Source organism: Phoca vitulina, unplaced genomic scaffold, assembly GCF_004348235.1.
Source record: "Phoca vitulina isolate PV1807 unplaced genomic scaffold, GSC_HSeal_1.0 scaffold21, whole genome shotgun sequence".
Lineage (NCBI taxonomy): Eukaryota > Metazoa > Chordata > Mammalia > Carnivora > Phocidae > Phoca > Phoca vitulina.
In genome coordinates, this window is record NW_022589724.1 from 27,416,860 (window position 1) to 27,441,158 (window position 24,299).

Below are 24,299 nucleotides of genomic sequence, written 5' to 3' on the forward strand. Positions count from 1 at the left end.
TGCATTCCAGCCAGTGGAAGGAGGAGAAGGAGCTAGGGGGGTGCACAGCCTGGAAGTGACATATATCACTTTCACTGTCATCTCGTTGATGAGAACTGAGCCCCGTGACCACAGTGGGGCCGAGAAACAGTCTGCAGCTGGCTGGCCATGTGCTCAGCCCAAATCCACACATTCTGTTACTAAAGCAAGAAGGGGAAATACTGGTGGACAAGATGCAGGCTCTGTCACCCAGAAGACCAGAAACCTCGGTGTTTTCTGTGGTCTTCAGACGTAGTGATCTCCCAGTTTGTACTAGGCGCTGTGAAGTCAGGGGGGTAGACAAAGCAGACCGTCCCTCTTTCATGGAGCCCAGAGTCAAGATGGGGAGAAAGGCTTACACAGAAAGGGAGAGTGGAGGGCGCAATAAAAGAGCATATTAATGGGTCTATTGATTTAAGTTTCAAATGATTTTACGGAGGAAAATGTTTTTGCAGCACATAACGAAACAAAATTCAAACAGTAAAGTCTGAAGTGCCCTGTGAGGAAGGACATTTACATTGGCAGGCTGGTGAAAGCCTTTCTGAGGCAAAAATGCCTTTAAGTGGAGAGCTTTGGAGTCCAGCCGTCGGCGCCTCCGGCTGGAGCGGCTCCCCCAGGCTGCTCACACTTGGCTCTTCCTCTCCCACAGGGAGTCTGTCAGTCGTGTGGTGTTACTGGACCCAACCTGTGGGCCTGTCTCCAGGTAAGGCATCCTTGTCGCTGTTGGGGGCGTGGAGCTTGGTCTAGACTCTGGGCTGGGAGCGTCCGTCTCTGGTGGGCACTGCTGGAAACCTCAGGTGGGGACACAGCCTGGATGTCTCAGGGGCCGGGCCCAAGTCAAGAGGGCGCCAGAGTGAGGGAGAGGGTCTGGGCGCCACGCAGCCAGGCCTCAGCTTGGCCCACGTCTCGCTGTGTCCCTACCTGGGCTTTGTGCAGGAGGCCAGCAGCCCAGAGCACCCTGCCCACCTTACTCCGAGGGCAGGGGCAGCTGTCATGGTAGCCGTCCTGTCCAGCTGGAACCGCAGGGCATATAAAGCTGTTCTCCTGTGTGGTGGCAGGGCCTCAGTCGCTTGTGGGTCCTCGTGGTGGAGACGGGCCAGCCCCGATCCTCGCTCCTTCCCTCTCTCCGCAGGTCTCCTGCCCCTATGTTGGCTGCGGAGAATCCTCCGCTGACCACAGCACCATTCATGCTCAGGTGAGTGCCGTGGCCAGGAGCGCGGGCCCCGCGGGCAGATGGCCCAGAATTCAAGCCCTGGCTCCAGCAGCCTCCCAGCTCCATCTGCCCCTGCTGGGCCTCAGTGGCTATGTCTCTAAAATAGGAATAAGCGCAGCAGGGTTGCTGCAAAGAAGCGAGAGCTGATATGCAGGGGCAAGCATATGCTTGTGGCATGTGCACGTGTTTGGTCAACGGCAGCCCTGGGCATTCGTGGCTGCAGGATGAGCAGATGCCGAGAGCTTCCAGGCGTCTGTCCTGACCGCGCCTCTTACCGAGGCCGCCCCGATGCAGCCACGGGGCTCCTGCTGGACCAGTGTATCCTCAACCTCAGTTTGGATCTTGCCCTCTAGGCGAAAAAGCATAACCTGACAGTGAACCTGACCACGTTCCGGGTGTGGTGTTACGCCTGTGAGAAGGAGGTGTTCCTGGAGCGGAAACTGGCAGCCCCCCCAGCAGGCCCCTCACCCAGGGTCTCGGAGCAGGTAAGGGGGTGGAGCAGGGTCAGCGCAGGTGGTGGTGACACACGTCGAGGGCAGGGCCCTGTGACCCAGGCATCGCTGGAGCAGGGATTGGTGGGTCCCAAATGCTTGCTGAGCCCCAGCTCTGGGCCAAGGCCCATGTGGGGTGTTGAGGACACACAGGTCTTCATGGGAAGGGCCTCCCTTTGGGAGTTCACAGGCTGGGGGGAGGCTGTGTGCAAGGGCTTGTGGGAGCCCAGCTGGGGCCTATGGAGAGCCCCTGTCACCCCAGCTCTAAGACGTATCCCAAGGGAATCCCCAGTAGTCGCCGCAGTGCAATTCTCTGTGGGAAACGCCTGGAAACCCCCCTGATGAGGCGCCGAGCAGGGCCCTGTGCAGCACCTAAAGGTGGTGGGCCCGGCAGGCCCGCACGTGGAGGGCAGCCTCGGGCTGGGGTCAGGGCGCCACTGTCGGGCTGGTCAGCTGCCGTGTGTCCTGCCTCCTCCACAGTGACACAGCGACCGTCACGTGGTAGGCGCTCCCTAAGTGTTTGTGGGATACGTTTGCAAACGTGGTAGATGTTTATGATGTTTTACAAAAAGAGACTATAAAATAGTACATGGACAGTATCTTGTTTTGGGGGCCTGTGCATATTAACAGTTAAAAATCTACATAGTTGTGTATAGACTTCTAGTGGTTGTCTCAGGAAAGTTGCATTGTCTGTTGTTATTTGTTTCTTTTTTTCCCCCAAATTTATGACAATTAAGATAATTTTTTATTTTTGTAAATAAAATACAAGTTCCCGGGCTGGGGCCACCGGTGCCGTCTCTTTCCAGGGTGTCCTCTGCTCAGATGGGCTGACTCGGTTTGGGCTCGCAGCTGGGGGCTGGGCTTCCTTTCCTTTCCTGGGGGGCACATGGGCCTCTGACCCCCACCCCTCCCGCCTCACCTCCCCGTGCTCCTCACTCAGTCTTCCACACAGGACTCTCCACTGCCCTCCCACCCGCTGAAAGCTGTCCCTATTGCCGTGGCCGATGAAGGAGAGTCCGAGTCAGAGGATGATGACCTGAAGCCTCGAGGTAGCCGACCCTGGAACAGGGGGTGCCGTGGGGCTGGGCCGGGGGCCTCAGCACTGCACAGGGAAGGGCGACCTGACCCACAGCCTGAAGGCCCGTAGAGCGCGGTGGCTCCCCTCGGAGTGCCGGCCATCCGGCGGAGTCCTCGCGGCCTGCCAGTCCTCATCCCCTGCCTCAGCTGTGTGACCCTGGGCAGGCCGGTGTCCCTTGGCCCCTGGCCTCAGCTGTGCAGGGCAGACGCTGGGCCCGGCTGGGTGGAGGGCAAAGGAGTCTGTTTGAAACACTCAGGTACCCCCAGCTATTATGAGTGGGAAGCACATTAACTTACTTGGCAGATTTCTGGGGTGGAACACCAGCCATCTCTGTCCTCCCCTGTTTGGGTCCCGGGGGCTCGGAAGCCACAGCTCATCTGGGAGGGCAGGGCCCTCACCTTCCCTCCCCCGCGTGATTGGTTCCTAGGCCTCACGGGCATGAAGAACCTCGGGAACTCCTGCTACATGAACGCTGCCCTGCAGGCCCTGTCCAACTGGTAGGTTGTCACCTCATCTGGGAGCTGGGAGGCCTGGAGCTGTCGCCAGGTGCCCTGGAGGTAGCAGCAGCCCCCAAGCTGTGCTGTGTGTGCTACCCACAGATGTGTGTATATGGATCCACCTCAAAAGCCCTAAAAACACATGTGTCCGTTGACCCAGCAGTCCCTCCGGTCAGAATTAATCCTAGGAAGGTCAACTGAGATGTGGAGCACGTTGCCTAGGGGGATGTTCCTAGCCCATTATTTATGGAGAACGATTTGATGGTCCACATTTATTTATTTTTAAAGATTTTATTTATTTATTTATTTATTTATTTATTTATTTATTTATTTGAGAGAGAGAGAGAGAGCACGAACGGGGGAGGGGCAAAGGGAGAAGCAGACTCCCCGCTGAGCAGGAAGCCTGATGTGGGGCTCGATCCCAGGACCCCAGGATCATGACCTGAGCTGAAGGGAGACGCTTAATGACTGAGCCCCCCAGGCACCCCAGTGGTCCACATTTACAGGCCAGTTTTACAGTGAGTGCAGGACAGTATTTACCAAATGGGAGGGGGTCAGAATATGGCCAGTGGGAGGAAGGAGGTTATTGAAGCTTTGTGTGGTACAATCCCATTTGGGGGAGAAATTCCTAATTTCTACCTAGGATCGGCTGTTAACTCGGTGAGGCCAGGGCATTTCCTGTGCCTGGCACACAGATGTCCCACTTGGTAGGGATTCAGTGCCTGCATATGTGAAGGAGGGGGGGATGTGTGCTTGGGAGCGTCTGGAAGGATATGCCCCTAAAATCTTCTGAGTAGCTGTCCTCACATGGTAGGATTAAAGTCTCTTACTGTTTGCCAACCTCTAGATGTTCCAGTGTTTCTACCATGAATATGTATTTCTCAAGTAATGAGATAAGTTAACTTGAGGAAAAGGGAAGATGCCTTCAGGTTGGGGAAGGTGTCCGCAGAGTGGGCTGGCGGGAAGAACAGGCACTGTTCTCTATCTATCAGGCAGCAGCCGTCCCCTGACCCCACGGCCCCTGAAGCTGGCAGCTCGGCAGCCCTGGGAGAGGGAAGGGGGCTGTTTTAGCGTCTCGGGGTGGCCATAACAAAGCATGGCAGGCAGGGTACTTTAAACTTTAAACAACAGAAATTTATTCTATCTCAGTTCTGGAGGCCAGAAGTCTGAGGTCAAGGTGCGTGGGCGGGGGAGGGGGGGGCTTGCTTTGGAGGCCTCTCTCCTTGACTGCTAGCTGGCTGCCTTCTCCCTGTGTCTTCACGTCATCCTCCCTCTGGGCGTGTTTGGGTCCAAACCTCCTCCTCGTAGAAGGACACAGTCATATCGGACTAGAGCCCACCCTGAGGACCTCCTTTGAACCTAATTACCTGTGTCCAAATATAGTCACCTTCTGAGGTCTCCAACATGTGGATTTGGGGAGACACATTTCACCCTGTGACAGGTCATCTGCAGGCATCTCTGGTTCAGGGGCAACAGTACGCCCCTCCGGCTTTCGCTTCTCCAGCCAGCTCTTTCTAAGCAGTGCCTTTTCTGAGCCGGCTCTCTCCCTGCCCCTAGCCCTCCACTGACCCAGTTCTTCTTGGAGTGCGGAGGCCTGGTGCGCACAGACAAGAAGCCAGCCCTGTGCAAAAGTTACCAGAAGCTGGTCTCTGAGGTCTGGCACAGGAGACGGTGAGTGACTGAGCCCCTGACCTTGGGCAGGTGCCTGGGGCTGGGGATTTTTCTCTCTGCCCCTCGACCGAGCACTACCTGTGCCTTCAGCCCCTCACGGCGCGCTTGCCACACTTTACCTGTGTGATCCTTACGGCGACCTTGTTTTACAAGTTGGGGAAATTGAGGCTTGGAGAGATTTACGTATCTTGCTCAAGGTCACCCAGCTTGTGAAAGAAGGAGCTAGAATTTGAAAGTGGCATTGCCCCGAGCCCTCAGCCACTTCCCAGATGTGTGTGCCGAGGCCCAGGCACCACCGTGCATGTGGGAGAGACTCTCATGGGCCGTGGCTGGTGCTGACAGGGCAGGGGCTTAGCTCAGTGTAAATGAATTTTAAGACCAGAAGTTTGGATTAGGCCTGTTTCCCCAGTAAAATTGGGAATAACTTAAAATGAGTGCATAGAAATATGCCAAGTGTAAAAGCAGATTATAAAACAGTATGATGTAATATAATTCCTACTCTGTCAGAAGCCAAGTTTGTTTTCTGTGTGTGTCTGTTTTCATGGAAAAATCCGGAAATCTTAATGGTAGTTATCTCTGGGTGGTGGTGCTATTAGCCGTGATGTTTCTTTGCTGGGCTTTTCTGAAATTTTAGATTTTTCAACATGAACGTGTCATACTTTTGAAATGAGAAAAAAACCACAATAAGTATTTCAGAAAGAAAACAGTTTTCAAGCAGACTTGTCCTAGACTAGCAGGGAATGATGCTGAGCCAGTCAAGAGTTCTTTGCCTGGTTGAGCCATGACTTGACGTTTTCCTTCTTGACTGTGGGGATGTGCGAGCCTGCAAGGGCTTCTGGCCAAGTCAGCACCTCCCAGCAGACACCTCACTGAGTCTGATGCAGCCGCCCTGGGCCGCCTGCCTAGCAGCCCTCACGGGATCGTGTAGCTCTGAGCGGGCCGCCTGCGCTAACGGGTCTGGTCTTCCTACAGCCCAAGCTACGTGGTTCCCACCAGCCTGTCTCACGGGATCAAGTTGGTCAACCCGATGTTCCGAGGCTATGCCCAGCAGGTAGGCCGTCCGAGCTGTGCAGGGGACACACCATTACCAGGCCTGGCTCTGAAGCTCAGACCAGCGTGGAAAATAGTGCAGCTCAGGGTTACGGGGCGGGTCCCCTTACTGCCTGAGCCCTTCGTGTGTGTGAGGACACGGTAGGCTCCCGGAGCCTGCTGGTGTTCTCCTCACTGGACAGTGTGGAGGCTGAGTCCCAGCCGAGCAAGTCACTTGCCCTGGCCACACGGCTGGAGATTTGACCTCGGGCAGTCTGACCGCAGAGTCTGGGCGCCTCAGCGCTGCGTGCTTTCTCTTTCCCCTAATCACAGGCAGAATTTCACTTTTATTAAAGGAAACGTTTGATAACTAGTTTTGGTAAATATAGGGAACCCTTTGGAAATCAACGATACTTTCTATTGCATAAACTCATGGGGCCAAAACGAAGCAGAATGCAGCCACACGTATGCCCCAGTCCCAGGCTGAGCTGATCGTTCACGTGGTCCAGTACCCTGCCTCAGACTGCCACACGGCCTGGGGTTTCACTGCTGGGCTTGTGGGAGGAGCTGGGCCTGTCTGGGCGGCCGTTCCTGCGGCCCGAACGTGGGGGCCAGGAACAGGGCAGCTGTCAGGCGAGAGATGCCTTCCGCCCTCTCCCTCGGCCCCCAGCACCCTGCCTGCCGTCCCTTCCCAGGGGGAGGGTTGCTGGGTATTCCTCTGCTCACACCCTCAGTTGGATGAACACCAGGCTCCTGACCGAGAAGTCCAGCGCTGCCCGAACACCACCCTTTCTGGGAAGTGATAATGCCCTCCATGATCACAGTTCACCAGCTACCGTTTATTAAGTTGTCACTACCCGCCCCACAAGGACAGCCCTGTTTATCCTCACAGAACTCTCCTGAGGTGGGTCCTGTTGTCACCCCCATGTTATGGGTAAGGAGCTGAGGCTCAGAGAGGTTCTACAGCTCGCTCAGGTCACACAGCAGAGAGCGGCAGGGCGGGGGTCAGGCCGAGCTGAGCCATTCCCCAGGCTCTCTGTGAGGACCCCATGGAGCAGGACTGCTGCCTAACACCCAGCTGGATTCCAGAAGCATCCCTGTCTCTGGTTCTTAGACGTAACACAGGGAACATTTCTGAGTCTGAAACGTAGGCACGGCTGTGGGCCTCTGTTAATGGCTGGAGATTTTAGCAACAAACACCGTACCTCTGTTAAAAGGAAGAACCAGAGAGAAAAGTAGATGGTGTATCGGGGCCCATTTCTTAAAAGAACCTCCCAGGCCCCTGACACAGGACCCACAAATCCTCTCTGCTCCCTTCTGCAGGATAAGCTAGTGGTTGATTTCTCTGATCTTCAAGTTCAACACTTTGCTTGAGGAAATCCACCCAGAGCCCTCCCTTCCCTCTCCCAGAACTGAGAGGATGAGGCTCTTCTCCCCACGCCGGTGACAGAGGGCTGGGGAGGCTTGGCTGGGCCTGGCCACTCCGTGACCCAATGCCGTGTTGGTCGGGCATGGGGCCAGGGGCACTGTGACAGGCAGGACGGTGAACCCAGTGGCCCAGCATGGCACCCGGTACCCCCAGTTGTTGGAGACCAGCCGCCGCCACCGTGTTCTGGTCTTCTGAAGCTCCTGGGGGTGCGGCACTCGGCTGGGCCCCGTGGGCAGGTGTTGGAAGCCTCGCTTCCCAGGCTTTTTGCTCGGTTCGGTGACCTAGTCAGAGGTCAGAATAAAAGTGCCACTGCTGTGATTCAAGGCCCAACCAGCCTGAAGTGGAGCTTAGACAAGTCATGCCCACGTCTCTGGGAGGGTGCCATCCTGCCTCCAGAGCCTGTCCCCGTACCACAGGCCACCGTGGCAAGGGAAGGGGCGGGCCCCGGGAGCTGGCAGGAGGATGGGGAGAGCAGGGAGGCCCAGAGGAAGGCTGGAGGATGCAGGCAGCCTGGCCTGGCGGCTGGCATCACCCCTACAAAGCCAGCTGAGCCCTCACGTGCACTTGTGTCTTATGGGTCCCCTTCCTGCTTCCACAGGCTCCCCGCCCACCCCCAGGGTCCCCTCCTATAGGCAGCAAGGTGACTTTGGAGGCCAAACGTGACTCCTCCACTCTCCCACACTGAGCTGGAAGCAGGGCTATGGGTGCTTGGGAGCAGGACCCGGGGCGTGACACGGATGCGGCTCTGCCGCTTCACAGCTGCGTGACTGGGGAGGGGTGGCTCAGCCCCTCCGGCCACAGTGTCTGCAGTAGAGCAGGGTTCAGGACAGAGCTGCTGTGGACGCCTCTGGTAGGGCTGCTCAGGGCGTCTGCCCAGGGCGCCGCGAGCACCTGCCAGCTGGATCCGCTGGTGTCCTCGGCAGCAGAAGCAGGGGGGCACCCGCGGCGGGTTCCTCCACCCCGGAAAGCCCTGTTGACGCAGCCCCCGCTTCCAGGACACCCAGGAGTTCCTGCGCTGCCTGATGGACCAGCTCCACGAGGAGCTCAAGGAGCCCGTGGTGGCGGCCGCGGCGGTGCTGGCGGAGGCGCGGGACTCGGACTCCAGCGACACGGACGAGAAGCGGGAGGGCGACCGGAGCCCGTCAGAGGACGAGTTCCTGTCCTGTGACTCGAGCAGCGACCGCGGTGAGGGCGACGGGCAGGGCCGTGGCGGGGGCGGCTCGCAGGCCGAGGCGGAGCTGCTGATCCCCGACGAGGCGGGCCGCGCCATCTCCGAGAAGGAGCGCATGAAGGACCGCAAGTTCTCCTGGGGCCAGCAGCGCACCAGCTCCGAGCAGGTGGACGAGGACGCCGATGTGGACACGGCCATGGCCACCCTTGACGACCAGCCCGCGGAGGCCCAGCCACCATCGCCGGGGTCCTCCAGCCCCTGCCGGACCCCAGGTGCCAGACAGCCGCTCGGGGTCGCCCCCACCCGCTTGGTCTGGCACCTCCTACGTGCCTGTAGCGTGGGCCGACCCACTCAGAGCCGGGGTGTGGCTCAGCCTGCCCGGCGGCCCCGCGCCCCCACTGGACACTGGAGGACATGTGTCCTGCGGGTTGGGTGGGCCAGGGTGGGCTCCTGTCTCGGGCCCTGGGAGGTGCTCACTGGGCCTCTTCCTGACGGGGCCCCGGAGCCGACGTGGCTCCCCCCGGCCCAGCCCTGGTCCCCTCTCTGCCCCCAGAGCCAGACAACGAGGCCCACATGCGCAGCGCCTCCCGCCCCTGCAGCCCCGTGCACCACCACGAGGGCCACGCCAAGCTGGCCGGCAGCCCTCCCCGGGCGAGCCCCGTGAGGATGGGGCCATCGTACGTGCTCAAGAAAGGTTGGCAGGATTGGGCAGGGAGGGGGGTCGGCGGGGCATCCGCACGCGCAGCCGGGCTGGGTGTGCAAGTCGTGCCGCGGCTGCCTTTCCGAGCAGCGACACCTCCAAACCCTCCTCTGACGCCACTGGGGTGCGAGTGGGGGCGCCCCGTCTTACAGTGACCCAGGCCCTGGGAGGGGACCTGCGTACCCCACCACGTGATGCACACAGACCCCCGAGTCCCAGCCAAGCAAGCCCCAGCGCCGCCCCTTGCGGCAGACAGGCTGGGGGGGGGGCTGGGTCTAGCCCCGTGCATGCCCCCAGCCCAGGTGCCGAGCGCCGGGGGTCGCAGGCGGAAGGAGCAGCGCCACCGCAGTGTCATCTCTGACATCTTCGACGGCTCCATCCTCAGCCTTGTGCAGTGTCTCACCTGTGACCGGGTGAGCCCTGCAAGTGGGGAGCCACGGGCCAGCCTTCAGGGGCCCTGGTGGTCCTCCCTTGGGGGTGGGGGGGAGTGGCTTCTCCACCTGATGGCCCCTGCCCTTCTGGAGGGAGAGGGCCCTGGCTGCCTGGTCCCCGGGTCCAGGGTCCAGCGAGCAGACCCTCTGTCCTCCACCTGTCATCTGGTGGCTGGGGTCCAGGCTGCAGACTCTGCTTGGTCTGGGCAGGGCAGAACCCTGGAAGATGGAAACCCAGGCTGACCTTCAACCGCACAGGTGTCCACCACAGTCGAGACGTTCCAGGACCTGTCACTGCCCATTCCTGGCAAGGAGGACCTGGCCAAGCTGCACTCGGCCATCTACCAGAACGTGCCGGCCAAGCCGGGCGCCTGCGGCGACAGCTACGCCACCCAGGGCTGGCTCGCCTTCATCATGGAGTATATCCGGAGGTAGGCCTCCCTTCCCACCTTCCTGCCTGCCGGAGACGCGAGACTGCCCTAGCCCTGGAGGGCAGCAGACCACAAACAGCAAAGTTCAGGCGTTGGCAGGGCCAAGGGCAGGGTTTGGAAGGGCGCCCACAGCTGGATGTGCAGATGTTGCCTGGGCGGGGTGGGGGCTTCCTCAGCCACACCGGGGTGGCCTGGATTGGGGGGGCCCGCGGGTCTGAAAGCAGGTAACGACAGGGGGGTCACCAGGCGGCAGCTAGAAAGGAGGGTGGCAGCTGGAAAGCGGGCCTGGCCCTGTGGGGAGAGCAGTGGGCAGCTTTCTAGAGCCCTCACTGTGTGCCACGAGGTCCGCTTTCCACCTACCCAATGTCAGGAGCCCATCAGCCCAGAGGATGGGCCAGTGGGACCGGGGTCCCTTCACAGATGGGAAGGCAAGGCTCCGGGAGAGGTGACGTCTCTCTCCCAAGGACACCGGGGCTGCTGGCTGGGTGGTCCCAGGTATTTGGCTGCAGACCTCTGCCCATCCCACCCACCTGGCCAAGCCGCCTCCCTGGGCCCAAAGTGACCAAGTCTTAGTCTTGCCCGGGCCCTGGCACCACCCCACCAGCCCTGCTCTGTCTCCCTAGGTTTGTGGTATCCTGTACCCCCAGCTGGTTTTGGGGGCCAGTCGTCACCCTGGAAGACTGCCTTGCTGCTTTCTTTGCTGCTGATGAGCTGAAGGGTGAGCGGAGTGGGCTTGGCTGGGGAGGGGTTTGCTGGGTGAGCATGCAGCTGGTTTCTGGAACCCACTGTCAGTATTACCCCCACCCTCCCCATCAGCCTAGGCCTGCATGTCCCCCCAGCCCCACCGCCTGGAGCGCTCTTAGGGCTTCCCCTGTTTTTCTTTTGCTTACCAGTTTGGTGGACAGAAACAATACCGTGCTTTAATTTTGCATTTCCTCGGTTACCGATGGTTTTCGGCAGTTTTCATTAGTGTTTTGACTGTGTTTTATTTCCTATCTTGAAATTTCCCACTCCTGTCCTTTGCCCATTTTTCTGTTGAGTGCTGGGCATCTTACTAACCTTTGGGAAAGCTCTTTTAAAAAATAAAATTAATTGTGGTAAAACATACATAACCTAAAATTTACCGTCTTAACCATTTTGAGGTGTACAGTCCAGTAGCGTTGTGACTTTGTTCACGTTGTCGTGCAGTCACTCTCCAGAACTTTTTCATCCTGCAAAATGGAAACTCTCTACCCCCGAGACAGCAACTCTCTATTCTCCCCTCCCCCAGCCGCTGGCGCCCACCCTTCTACTTCCTGTCTCTGTGAACTTGACAACTCTAGGGACCTCATCTAAGTCAGCTCGTATGGTGTTTGTCTTTTTGTGACTGGCCTATTTCACTCAACGTGATGTCCTCTGGGTTCATCCGTGTTGTAGCAGGTGTCAGGATCTCCTTCCCCCCCCCCCTTTTTTTTTTAAAGATTTTATTGATTTATTTGAAAGAAAGAGCGAGCCAGAGAGAGAGTGCACAAGCGGGGGAAGCAGGAGAGGGAGAGGGAGAAGCAGACTCCCCTCTGAGCAGGGAGCCCGATTCGGGGCTCGATCCTGGGACTGTAGGGTCATGACCTGAGCCGACGGCAGACGCTGAACAACTGAGCCACCCAGGTGCCCCCTATTTTTAATTTTTTGAGGAACCTCCACACTGTGTTCCAGGATGGCTCTGCCAGTTTCCATTCTCACCAGTAATGCACAAGTTCCCCCTTCTCTACATCCTTGCCAACACCTGTTATCTCATTTTTAAAATCTCTTTTTGAGTAGCTATTCTAAAACAGGTGTGGGGTAATAGCTCATCGTTTCGATTTGCATTTCCCTGATGATGAGTGATGTTGAGCATCTTTTCATGTACCTGTTGGCCATCTGTTTGTCTTTGGAAAAATGTCTCTTCGGTCCTCTGCCACTTTTTGAATGGATTATTGTTTTTTTGCTATTGATTTGAATGAATTCCTTACATATTCTGGATATTAATCCTTTATCTGATATAGGTTTCTAAATATTTTCTCCCATTCTGTGGGTTGTTGCTTTATTTTGCAAATTGTTTCTTTTGTTGTGCAGAACTTTTTAGTTTGATGTAGTCCCGCTTGTTTATTTTTACTCTTGTTGCTTGTGCTTTTGGTGTCCTATCTAAAACATTGCCAAGACCAATGTCAAAGAGCATTTTCCATATGTTTTCTTCTAGAGTTGTATGGTTTCAGGCCTTCTATTTAAGCCTTTCATCCATTTCACTTCAGGGTAATTTTTGTGAGTGGTACGAGACAAGGGTCCAATTCCTTTGCATGTGAATATCCAGTGTTCTTTTTTTTCTTTTTTTAAAGATTTTTATTTATTTATTTGACAGAGAGAGACACAGCGAGAGAGGGAACACAAGCAGGGGGAGTGGGAGAGGGAGAAGCAGGCTTCCCGCTGAGCGGGGAGCCCGATGCGGGGCTCGATCCCAGGACCCTGGGATCATGACCTGAGCCAAAGGCAGACACTTAACGACTGAGCTACCCAGGCGCCCCAATATCCAGTGTTCTTAACACCATTTACTGAAATGACTCTCTTTTCCCCCGTTGAATATTCTTGGCTCCCTTGTCAAATGTTAGTTGCCCATATATGCATGGGTTTATTTCTGGACTCTCAATTCTGTTCCTTGGTCTATGTGTCTGTTGTCATGCCAGGAGCATACTGTTTTGATGACTGTTGTTTTGTAGTATAGTTTGAAGTGAGGAAATGTGATGCCTCCAGCTTTGTTCTTGCTCGAGATTGTTTGGCCATTTAGGATCTTTTGTAGTTTCATATGAACTTTAGGATTGTTTTCTATTTCTGTGGACAATGTCACTGGACTTTTGATGGGGATTGCATTGAATCTATAGATGGCTTTGGCTGGCATGGACATGTTGACAATATTTATTGTTCTGATCCATGAATGCAGGGTATCTTCTCACTTATTTGGTCATTGTGTAGAAACAGCTCCGTCTTTGTCCCATCACTCTTACAACACTCCTGACACCAGATGCGTGCTGGTTTGCCCATACCACACGGTTATGTGACACCAGCTGGGTATTGAGAATTCAACTCAGTTGTGATACTGTCACCTGGGGACAGCATCAGATCCCACAGGTTAAGGACTCAGTCCTACAAGACTTCCCCTCCCCAAGAGCCGGTCACAAGTCCCGCTTGTCATCTGTGCTTCAGACTGACCGGCTATAGATCGAAGGTTCCAACCCCTCTTCCTCGGGTTTGATAAATTTGCTAGAGGCATTACTTACTAGGTGACTGGTTTATTATAAAAGGCTGTAACTCAGGAACAGTCAGATGGAAGAGATGCACAGGGCAGGGTATGTGGGAAGGGGCGCGGAGCTTCCAGTCTCTGAGCTCGCTACTTTCCCTCGGTCTCCATGCGTTCACCAACTCCAAAGGTCTCCAAAGCCCATGCCATTGGGATTTTTATGGAGGCTTCTTCACGTACGCATGATCAGTTATAAACTCCTGTCTGTAGAACACAAGTGTGGCTGAAAATTCCAAACTTCTAATCATGGCTTGGTCTTTCTGGTGACCAGCCCTAATTCCGGAACCATCCACAGTCATCTTGTTATTTATTTATTTTTCTTAAGATTTTATTTTTTTTATTTTGGAGGGAGAGAGAGAGTGAGTGAACGTATGAGCAGGGGGAGGGGCAGAGGGAGAGGAAGAGAATGTCAAGCAGACTCCATGCTGAGCATGGAGCCCGATGCAGGTTCGATCTCATGACCCTGAAATCATGACCTGAGCCAAAACCAAGAGTAAGAGACTTAACCAACGGAGCCATCCAGGTGCCCCTAGAGTCACCTCATAGAACAAAAGTCACTGTCATCACTTAGCAAATCCCAAGGGACTTAGGAATCTTGTGCCAGGAAGCAGGGTCAAAGAGCAAATATCAGGACAAATGCTGCTCCCAGTGCTCTTACCACTTAGGAGAGTACAAGGACTTCAGAGGCTCTGAGCCAGGAACCTTGGGCTGTATTTTCTATGATGTCACAGCCTCTTTGTCGATGTCTCTCATCAGTGTCGTATGGTTTCCAGCATACAGATCTTTCACCTCCTTGGCTAAATTTATTCCTATGTGTTTTACCGTCTTTGACACAATTGTAGATGGGATGGTTTTCTTTATTTCTCATTCAGATATTTCACTGTCAGTATATAGAAATGCCACCGACTTTTTTATGTTGATTTTGTACCCTGCAACTTTACGGAATTCATGGATTTGTCCTAACAATTTTTTGATGGAGTCTTTAGGTTTCCTAAGTATAAGGTTATGTCACCTGCAGACAGTCTTCCCTCCTCTTTTCCTATTTGGATGTCTTTTATTTCTTTTTCTTGCCTAATTGCTCTGGTTAGGACTTCCAGTACTGGGTTGAGTAGGCGTGGTGAGAGGCAGCACCCTTGTTTCATGGCTGATTTTAGGGGAAAAGCTTCTAGCTTGTCACTGTTGAGGATGAGGTTAGCTGTGGACTTATCTTACGTGGTCTCTGTTGTGTTAAGGTATGTTCCCTCTACACCCAATTGTTGAGAGCTCTTATCGTGAAAGGGTGTTGAAATTTGTCAAGTGCTTTTTCTGTCTCTATTGAAAGGATTATATGATTTTTATCCTTTATTCTGTGAATGTAGAGTATCATGTGCATCGATTTGTGTATGATAAACCATACTTGCCTCCCACGGTTAAATTCCATTTAATCATGGTGTGTGGTCCTTTTAATATGATGCAGAATTCGGTTTGCTAGAATATTGTTGAGAATTTTTCCATTTATATTCATCAGGGATATTGGCCCATGGTTTTCTTTTTTTATCGTGTGCTTATCTCCCTTTGGTATCAGGGTACCCTCCTCAGTTTTTTGGAAGAGTTTGAGAAAGATTAGTGTTAGTTCTTTTTTAACTGTTTGATAGAATTCACCAGCAAAACCATCTGGTCCTGGACTTTTGTTTATTGGGAGGTTTCTTGTTTGTTTGTTTGTTTTTATTATTGCTTTAATCTCCTTACTCATTATTGGTCTATTCAGATTTTTTCTTTCTGCATGACTCAGTCTTGGTAGGTTGTATGTTTCTAGGAATGTATCCATTTCTTCTAGGTTATCCGGTTTGTTGGTGTACAATTAATTGGCTGTAGGGCCTCTTATGATCCTGTGTATTTCTGTGGTGTCAGTTGTAAGGGTCCTCTTCCATTTCGTTTATTTGAGTCCTCCCTCCCTCTCTCTCTTTCTCTCTCTCATTTTGCTGACCTAGCTAAAGGTTTTTTCAATTTTATCTTTTCTGAAAACCAACTCTTAGTTTCACTGACTTTTTTTCTATTCATTTTCTCATCTCTGTTTTACTTATTTCTGCTCTAATCTCTATTCTTTCCTTCCTTCTGCCAAGTTTGGGCTCAATTTATTTTTCCTTTTCTAATTCACTGAGGTGTAGTCAGGTTGTTCATTTAAGATCTTTCTTTTTTCTTAATGTAGGTGTTTATTGCTATGAGATTCCCTCTTAGAACTGCTTTTGCTGCATCCCGTATGTGCTGGTACGTTGTGTTTTCATTTTCGTTTATCTTGAGATACTTCCTGAGTTCCCTTTTGATTTTTTCTTTGACTTGTCTGTTGTTGAGGCGTGTGTTGTTTGTGAATTTTTTAGTTCTCCTCCTGTTCATGGTTTCTAGTTTTATACTACTGTGGTTGGAAATATACTCGATATGATATTCATCTTCCCAAATTCATTAAGGCTTGCTTTGTGGCCCAGCTCCTGGAGCTGTCCTGGAGAATGTTCTGTGGGCGCTTGAGAATGTGTATTCCGGTGCTGTTGGATGGAATGTTCTGTATATGTCTGTTAGGCCCATTTGGTCTGTAGTCATTCAGGTCTGGTTCCCTTATTCATTTTCTGTCTGGATGATCTGCCCAGTGTTGAAAGTGGGATATTGAAGTCCCAACTATTATTGTATTGCTGACTATTTCTCCCTTCAGCTGTGTTAATGTTCACTTGAAATATCTAGGTGCTGCGGTGTTGGATGCATATATTTGCAATGGTTACGTCCTCTTGTTGAATTACTGCTTTATCACTACATAGTGACCCTCTTCGTCTCTTGGGACAGATTTTGACTGAAAGTCTACTTTATGTGATGTCAGTACAGCGTCCTCTGTTCTGTTGCTTTCCATCCGCAGGGAATGTCTCCTTCCATCCCTCTCTCTCTCAGCCCGTGTGCCCTTAAAGCGGAAGTGAGTCTCTTGCAGGCGGCATATCGGGTTGTGTCTCGTAAGCATAAATCGTTATGTCCACCTCGGCTCCCACTTCCGGCCCCTGCTCACCGTTGTCTGCATTTCCTGCCCTAGGTGACAACATGTACAGCTGTGAACGGTGTAAAAAGTAAGTGTGTGTGTTCTGGGCTTTCCCCCCGGTGGTCCGTTCCCACGCCTCGGTCTGTCTGTGTCCCACGTACTTCCCTGGTTCCTCCAGAGAGTCTGACCCTGACCTCACAGAGGTGACCGTGTGGGGAGGGTGCTCGCCGGGCCCCTCTGCCCGCACACCGGGATGCTCACCGCTTCTCCCCCGTTCTTCCCCGCCAGGCTGCGGAACGGGGTGAAGTACTGTAAGGTCTTGCGGCTGCCCGAGGTGAGTGGGGCAGCCTCCCGCGGTCTCTGCCTGCCTCTGGTGTGTGGTGGAGCTGTCACCCCTTGCCTCAGGGAGCCCGAGCTGAAGAGGCCTAGGGCAGGGGGGCGTCTCCTGCTTCGGCTGAGAGACCTGCTGGGGGGGGAGGCTCTGGCAGGTGGAGGGGCTCATCTCTCACTTTGTGACTTGGGACCCTCCCTCAGCTCCCCCTACACTCTGCGGGTGTGGGGTGGAGGGTGCCACCTGGAGGAAGACAGGTGTCTGGGGAGGGACGTGGCCACCAGGCCGTCTGCGTTGGGGAAGGCCTTTCTGAGGGAAGTGGGTCTGAGTGAGCCCTGAGCACAGGGGCTGGCTTCAGCCTGGTGGAGGGAGAGCGGGAAGGAGCAGGCAGGCAGAGCTCCGAGGCCGGAACGGGCTTGGCCAAACCCAGGAAGGGCCGCGTGGCCGGAGCGCAGAGGAGCGTGGCCCGGGATGCGGGTGCTTGGGTGGTGTCGAGCAGGTTTGGGAAGCCCGCGTGGAAAAGCTGTGGGGAAGTCGGTGCCACAGAACTGGTAGTCAGAGTTCTGATGGTCAGCTTCCTGCCCGGCCCAGCGCCGCCCTCGGGCACAGCCTGCGGGGGCGCCCCTGCCCGGGGCCGTGCAGCGAGCTAGCTCAGCTCCCGCGCACAGCTCTTCCGAGTGGCCAGGCGGCCAGTGGGCGGGACCCCTCAGCCGGCCTGGGCCTCCGGAAGGCTCTCGCTGCTTCGTTTCCTGTGCTCACCTGGAGGGCGAGACCTGAGTGGGCCGGCGGGTGTCCCAGAGCCCGGCCTTGAGCCCCCGCTTCGTTACCGGGGGTCACAGGGCCCCGGCCAGCCCTGTCTGGAATGACCGCCGCCTCCTCCCCCGGCCCCCCAGATCCTGTGCATCCACCTGAAGCGCTTTCGGCACGAGGTCATGTACTCGTTCAAAATCAGCAGCCACGTCTCCTTCCCCCTCGAGGGACTTGACCTGCGTCCATTCCTTGCCAAGGAGTGCACGTCCCAGATCACCACCTACGACCTCCTCTCGGTCATCTGCCACCACGGCACGGCAGGCAGTGAGTCAGCCGCCCCTGCCTCACCCCTGTCCCCGTCCCCTGGGGCATCCGTGACCAGCCTGCCCCTCCCGCCGCAGGTGGCCACTACATCGCCTACTGCCAAAACGTGATCAACGGGCAGTGGTACGAGTTCGACGACCAGTATGTCACCGAGGTCCACGAGACGGTGGTGCAGAACGCGGAGGCCTACGTGCTCTTCTACCGGTGGGGCCCCGGGCAGGCTGTCTCGGCGGGGAGGGGTCCGGGTCAAGGACAGATGGTGACCTGTGGGCCGGGATGGCCAGCCCCTACGCCCTGGGGCTTTACTCTGGGTGCCTGTGGTGGGGGGTGGAGCCTGGAAGGTTCTAGGCCCCGGGCAGTAAGGGTTCCAGCTTGTAAGAAAGAGCCTTCTGGCTGTGGGGAAAGCGGGGAACCCAAGAAGTTGAGTTTGGGTCTTCCCGTAGTGCTCCCGTGGGAGTGATCGTGGCCTGCACTCTGGCAGGGGTGGTGGGGCCGCTGAGATGCTGCTGGATCCTGAGGGGCTCCGCTACCCACCCCTGCCCCACCCCGGCCCCACCCCTGCCCCAACTCTGCCCCACCCCTGCCCCATCCCTGCTCTACCCCTGCCCCATCCCTGCTCTACCCCTGCCCCATCCCTGCCCCACCCCTGCCCCACCCCTGCCCCACCCCTGCCCCACCCCTGCCCCATCCCTGCCCCACCCCTGCTCTACCCCTGCCCTAACCCTGCTCCATCCCTGCCCCACCCCTGCCCTAACCCTGCTCCATCCCTGCTCTACCCCTGCTCACCCCTGCTCTGCCCACCCCTGCCCCACCCCTGCCCCATCCCTGCCCCACCCCTGCCCTAACCCTGCCTCATCCCTGCTCTACCCCTGCTCACCCCTGCTCTGCCCACCCCTGCCCCACCCCTGCTGCAGGAAGAGCAGTGAGGAGGCTGTGCGGGAACGGCAGCAAGTGGTGTCCCTGGCTGCCATGCGGGAGCCCAGCCTGCTGCGGTTCTACGTGTCTCGAGAATGGCTCAACAAGTTCAACACGTTCGCCGAGCCGGGGCCCATCACCAATCATACCTTCCTCTGCTCCCACGGAGGTGAGGGCGCCTCCTCTGTGATCGGGGTGGGGGGGAGGGGGCGGGCGGCCGAGCCCCCAGCACTCCATCCCTGTGCCTCCCTCCACAGGCATCCCGCCCCACAAATACCACTACATCGACGACCTGGTGGTGATCCTGCCCCAGAACGTGTGGGAGCACCTGTACAACAGGTAAGGTGCCGTGCCTGCTCCTGTCCGGGCCGCCGTCCGTGGGGCCGGGAGGGGACCCGGGAGCAGAGGCCACCGGGGCCCCCACGCTGTCTAGAAGTAGCTGCCAGCCTCCCTGCGCGTGACTGCAGCGACGAAGACACTTGCGGGCACCCGTCGGACCCTGACAGTCGGGAGGGACAGAGGCTGGCTCCAGCAAAGGCCAGCAGGTCCCTCTCACAGATAGTCCCCGGCGTGCTGGCTCGGGCCGGCCCAGCTCAATGGCCTGGGGCTTGTGCGGCCTGAGGCCCTCCAGGTTCAAGTCCCTCAGGACCAGAAACGTGGCTCTCATGTCGAGGACCTGCCTAGGCCCGGGTCGCTCTGCAGATGGGCAGGCAGGATGTGCCCCCCTAAGAGAGTAATCAGACAGGCCGGGGAGGCCTCTCCTCGGACAGGCTTTGCCCCATCCGCTGGCAGGTCCGGTGCAGACTTGGCCGGTGGTGGTGGGTGGGTCAGAGCCCCATAGGGAGATGTGTCCCCATATCCCGTGGGAATTCACCCTCCTACCTGCAGAGGGACAAGCTTCTGCCTCCCTTTGACACCGTCCTCGGGATCTGGCCGGGTGGGCTGTTGGCCACAGCGGCTCCTGCCCAGTAGCCAAGAGAGGAAGCAAGAATGTTAATCTGCCCTTTAGCCTTTAAACATAGCTTTGTGACACGCCTGGGCCAGGTGCGGGGCCGGGTGCTGCGGGCCCACTGGCATGCAGGTCCCCCTGCCAGTCGCGTGAGGGAGACAGAAAAGTCAACAGGCCCGAGCACCGGGCACCTAGGGCGGCATCAGGGAGGCTCCCCGGAGGAGGAGGAGAAACCCGCCAAGTGGAGGGCAGTCACGTTCTGCCGCCTCCCCTCCCGGACCCCTCCCTCAGGGTGCGCTCGCGCGCTCTCTCTCTCTCTGCCCTCCCCCCGGGCGCAGGTTTGGGGGCGGCCCCGCCGTGAACCATCTGTACGTGTGCTGCATCTGCCAGGTGGAGATCGAGGCGCTGGCCAAGCGGAGGCGGATCGAGATCGACACCTTCATTAAGGTGCGTGCGGGCGGGGGCGGGGTGCCGTGCCTCTGGCCTCTGGGGGGGACATGTGGGGAGCCGGGGACTGAAGAGCCGTGTGCGGTCAGGCTCTGTTTGGAAGACCTGTCCTGTGGGAGAACGGAGCGGCCAGACGTGCAGGCTTTGCTCTCAGGGGGTCGAGTTCTGGAGGCTCAGGTCCCTCTGCTTGAGCAGCTCTGAAAAGAACAGAGCCCTGTTGTTTGGGGCTGGGTGACTCTTTATTGTGGGGGCTGTCCTGTGTGTGAGAGGACAGTTAGCATCCCTGGCCCCCCGCATGCCAGTGACCACAAAAATCACCTGCACACATCGGCCATGTCCCCTGGGCGGCAGATCTCCCCGCTAGTGAGAACCACGGGGCTCTACAAAGTGACACGGAAGGTGCATTAAGTGAAAAAAGCAAGTGGCAAAACGACCAGGATGATCCTGTTCAGGAAAGGAAGCAGGCGTGTGTGAGGCCCGGGGCTGCTCGGAACAGGGTGACCGGGGACCACCCGCCCTTCGGGGGTGGATCGTGGGTGAAAGACAGTTAAGGCCACTGAGCTTTGTGCCCGTGGAAAAATGACGGGTCAGAAGAGTTAATGGAGCAAATCAGCGCATTCGGTTAAGTGGGGGGAGCCGCATCGGCCTGTGGTCTCGGTTGGAGAGATCCCCCCAAGTGTTCCCTGCAGACGTTGGAGTGGTGGGACTTGTCTGGGAGCCCCAAGTCTTCTACCTGGAGTATCTGGTGTGTTCTAAGAGTTGGGGATGAGGGGAGGGTCAGCGGGGTGCTGCGCAGTGGTGCTGACGCTCCCCTCTGCGGACTCTCCCCGGCGGCCCAGCTGAACAAAGCCTTCCAGGCGGAGGAGTCTCCGGCTGTCATCTACTGCATCAGCATGCAGTGGTTTCGGGAGTGGGAGGCCTTTGTCAAGGGCAAGGACAACGGTGAGTGGAGCACGGCCCCCCCGCCCGCCCCCAGCACAGGTGTTCCCCCTGCCCCAGGGCCGGGATCGCTGGCCCACCCCCCCCACCTGGGCCAGGCCACCCAGCGCCCAGGGCCAGGCCTTCTTGCTGCGGCAGGACAGGGGCCGGCTTGCTCACCCCTTCCTCACGTCCTGTCCCTGCTGGTGCCCAGACAAGGCTGCCTCCCAGAGTCATCCGCAGTCCCCGGCAAGAAACAGCAGAGCCCGAGCTCCACACGTGGCTCCCAGCCTAGGGCTGGGGGGCCCGGCAGGGTCAGCAGGTTCTATGCACGGGACACTGGCCTTTCAGGGCCCAAGCACCAGCCAGGCCTCGGGGCAAGGGGAGGGGCCTTGCTGCCGTCCAGGCCCTGCTGGGCGGTGAGGTGCCAGGCGCGCCCCGGGGGCTCCCTAGGGTTGGGGGAGGCAGGCAGGCTCGGCGGGGCTGGAGAGTCGCTGCAGCCCGCGCTCGGGCCCCGGCTTCGCCTTCAGCCAGCTCTTCCCTGGGCCGGTCCTCCCCCTGCCTCTGGGAACAGCTCTCAAGGCCCAGGGTGGCTGAGGATTACGTGAGGTTTGGGGAAGGGGCTCTGAAGCCAGTGCCCGGGTCCCAGAAATCCCTTCTGTGGATGAGCATCCGGTGCCCAACACCTGCCCCTGTGAGGATGTCACACGGACCCCGTGGGCCCCGGACGGCCTCTCTGGGGTCGCGGTGTTGGAGTCATGCCTTGAGAACGGCTCTTACCTGTTGAGAGCTGGAGGGCCGTGCTGGGGACCGGGGGGCTGCCCGCTGCTGCAGGGGCCCAGAGGCGCTGAGCCTGAGCCGCGTCTGTTCCAGAGCCCCCTGGGCCCATTGACAACAGCAGGATTGCACAGGTCAAAGGAAGCGGCCACATCCAACTGAAGCAGGGTGAGTCTCGCCGGCTTCAGGCCTGCCTCCCTGGCCAGCCAGCCTCCCCACGGTCCCTCCTGGCTGCCAGTCAGTCCTTCTGGGAGCCCCCGCCACTCCTACCCGGGCCCTGTGCTGGCCTCTGCCTGCCCTTTGCGGGCACCCCCCCACCCCGGGAAACGGGTGGCAGTGGAGATGTGCCTTCTGGGGTCTTTAGCGGACGGACGTCCCCGTGGAGCGGCCCGAGATTGCTCTTGAGCAGCTTTGCACGGAAGCTCCCTCGTGGGGCCCAGACCTCCCGGAGCCCCCACGGCCAAGACCATGGCTTCCCGGACGGGGTGAGGGGGCATGCGCAAGCCCAGCCCCGACCACGTGGCCTCTGGGGCCCCGCAGGAGCTGACTACGGGCAGATTTCAGAGGAGACCTGGGTCTACCTGAACAACCTGTATGGCGGCGGCCCCGAGATCGCCATCCGACAGAGCGTGGCCCAGCTCCAGGACCCAGAGAGCCTACACGGGGAGCAGAAGATCGAAGCCGAGACCCGGGCCGTGTGACTTGGTGGGCCAGTCTGTAAGTCCCCTCCCTTTGCAGAGACCCTCTCCCGTCCCCTGTGCATTGGAAGAGCGCATCCCTGAACGCACCTTCCGTGAGGCTGTTTGGAAAAACCCTCTCGTGGGCCCCGCCGGGTTGAGTGACCCAAGTGTCCCCACAGGCCCCCGCCTTGGCCCTCCTCCCTGCAGAGGGCGTGCTTGTGCCCGGAAGAGAGGCTGGCCGTTTGGGAAACCCAGATGTGTAAAGAGACAGAAAAGTCGTTTGGGTTCCAGGGAGTAATGTCGCAACCAGGAAATACATCCACTTCGGGCTCTTCAAATGACCAGGGCTCTGCGACGTTCCTTAACTTGGGTCTTTGTGCCCACTTGTCACGGTCGTTGTGTCCCCCACCCGCCCCCTCGCTCGCTCGGGCCCAGCTTGGGTCCCTGGAGTTCCAAGTCAGGGGCTGTGGCCTAGGGACCGAGGGGCGGGAGGAGCTCCAGCACCCGGGACGCACAGCAGGGAGCTGGGGTGCAGAGGCCTGAGCTGGAGCAGTGGGGGTGCCGGACCCAGCTCCTCCCTAGGCCCCGCTTCGGCCCCGATCCCCAGTGTCACAGAAAGGCCCCGGAACCCTGGGCTGCTCTCAGCGTTTCTCCTGCAGGCTGACGACTCTGGACTCCTGTGCGGTGGGGACCTGGGGTGGGGGTTGTTTCTGGAGGCAGCTGGTCCCTGGCTCCCCTGCTGCCGAGGTGGCCCCACGGTCTGGCTTTTGCTCGTCCCCACCGGGGAACCAGGTGACAAGTGCCCCGTGTCACTGTGCTTTGCTGCGAATGCGGCCTCCCTGGGGGGCTCCCTGTTTCTCGCCACACTGTATGGGGAGCCCAGGGAGCTGTGGCTCTGGGGCAGCTCTCAGTCGGCTGTGGAAGCCTGTTCTGGATGCTGAGCCAGGCCACGCTGGGGCGCTGGGATGAGCCCCGGGGGCTGGGCCTTGCCTCCGGGGGCGCCCATGCCCCTGGACGAAGCTGCTGGGGCCAGATGCCCACCTCGTCAGGGCCAGAGGGAACGGGGGCGGGGAAGGGGCCTCAGGACCCAGGCCCCCACACGCCGTGGCCTTCAGTCTCTCGAAGCAGATGTGGCTGGAATTCCGGCAGAGCCCCGGACGCTGGCGCGGCATGTAGCTCACTGCAGTCCTTCTACCCGGTTCCTTCCCCACCGAGGCAGCATGTGATCGAAGAACAAGCCGCTCTGGAGTCCCTTGACATGTGCTACAGTCTTTTGAAAGTTCCTGCTGCAGCCAGCAGGAGACCCCGTGGTGGGGCTGGGCGGCCACACGTCGTCACCCCGCCGGTGACAGGTTCTGCGCCAGGTTGTAAACTCGCCGCCCCGTCGGCGTGGCCTCGTCGGTGTTCGGAATGTCCTAATAAATACGTACGCGTCCCCACAGCTCCCGCTGTCGTCTGTGTCCGGGCAGCTCACTGTGTTAGCGGGGGGCCTGAGCCCGGGCTGGGGGGTCAGCGGTCCCCACCACCACACAAGGGACGGGGCTTGGCAGGGCTCTGAAACCAGACAGCGTCTGGAGGCTGCAAGAGTGGACGAGGAAGAGGGGGCCGCGGACACATCTTCCTGGAACCAGCCCGGACCCAGAGAAGTGGGGCCAGATGTGGGGGGGGGAGGGGAAAGGCCAGCACATCCCACGGGCCGGTCCCCTACTGGCGCCGCGCCCCCGGCCACTCGGCCACTTGGGGTAAC

General features: G+C 57.8%; 1 protein-coding gene across 6 annotated transcripts in view; it reads left to right on the forward strand.

Moving 5' to 3' along the window:
* The window catches only part of USP20 (ubiquitin specific peptidase 20), a 40,175-nt gene extending 16,182 nt beyond the window's left edge, over positions 1-23,993 (forward strand). For 4 of the 6 annotated variants that reach the window (XM_032418623.1, XM_032418627.1, XM_032418624.1 and 1 more), the window contains exons 4-26: positions 668-721; positions 1,151-1,213; positions 1,585-1,716; positions 2,663-2,771; positions 3,228-3,297; positions 4,855-4,968; positions 5,941-6,019; positions 8,422-8,869; positions 9,151-9,291; positions 9,595-9,710; positions 9,987-10,159; positions 10,783-10,877; positions 16,516-16,549; positions 16,750-16,795; positions 17,686-17,866; positions 17,944-18,070; positions 18,781-18,950; positions 19,039-19,120; positions 20,069-20,177; positions 21,017-21,119; positions 21,969-22,040; positions 22,413-22,589; positions 23,668-23,993. In XM_032418623.1, coding sequence (XP_032274514.1) covers positions 668-721; positions 1,151-1,213; positions 1,585-1,716; positions 2,663-2,771; positions 3,228-3,297; positions 4,855-4,968; positions 5,941-6,019; positions 8,422-8,869; positions 9,151-9,291; positions 9,595-9,710; positions 9,987-10,159; positions 10,783-10,877; positions 16,516-16,549; positions 16,750-16,795; positions 17,686-17,866; positions 17,944-18,070; positions 18,781-18,950; positions 19,039-19,120; positions 20,069-20,177; positions 21,017-21,119; positions 21,969-22,040; positions 22,413-22,573 — 2,679 coding nt within the window. In that variant the 3' untranslated portion in view covers positions 22,574-22,589; positions 23,668-23,993. Of the gene's footprint in view, positions 1-667; positions 722-1,150; positions 1,214-1,584; positions 1,717-2,662; positions 2,772-3,227; positions 3,298-4,854; positions 4,969-5,940; positions 6,020-8,421; positions 8,870-9,150; positions 9,292-9,594; positions 9,711-9,986; positions 10,160-10,782; positions 10,878-16,515; positions 16,550-16,749; positions 16,796-17,685; positions 17,867-17,943; positions 18,071-18,780; positions 18,951-19,038; positions 19,121-20,068; positions 20,178-21,016; positions 21,120-21,968; positions 22,041-22,412; positions 22,590-22,731 lie in introns of all 6 variants that reach the window. The other 2 variants (XM_032418625.1, XM_032418628.1) reach the window with 2 other exon arrangements.
* Positions 23,994-24,299: the final 306 nt, after the last annotated feature.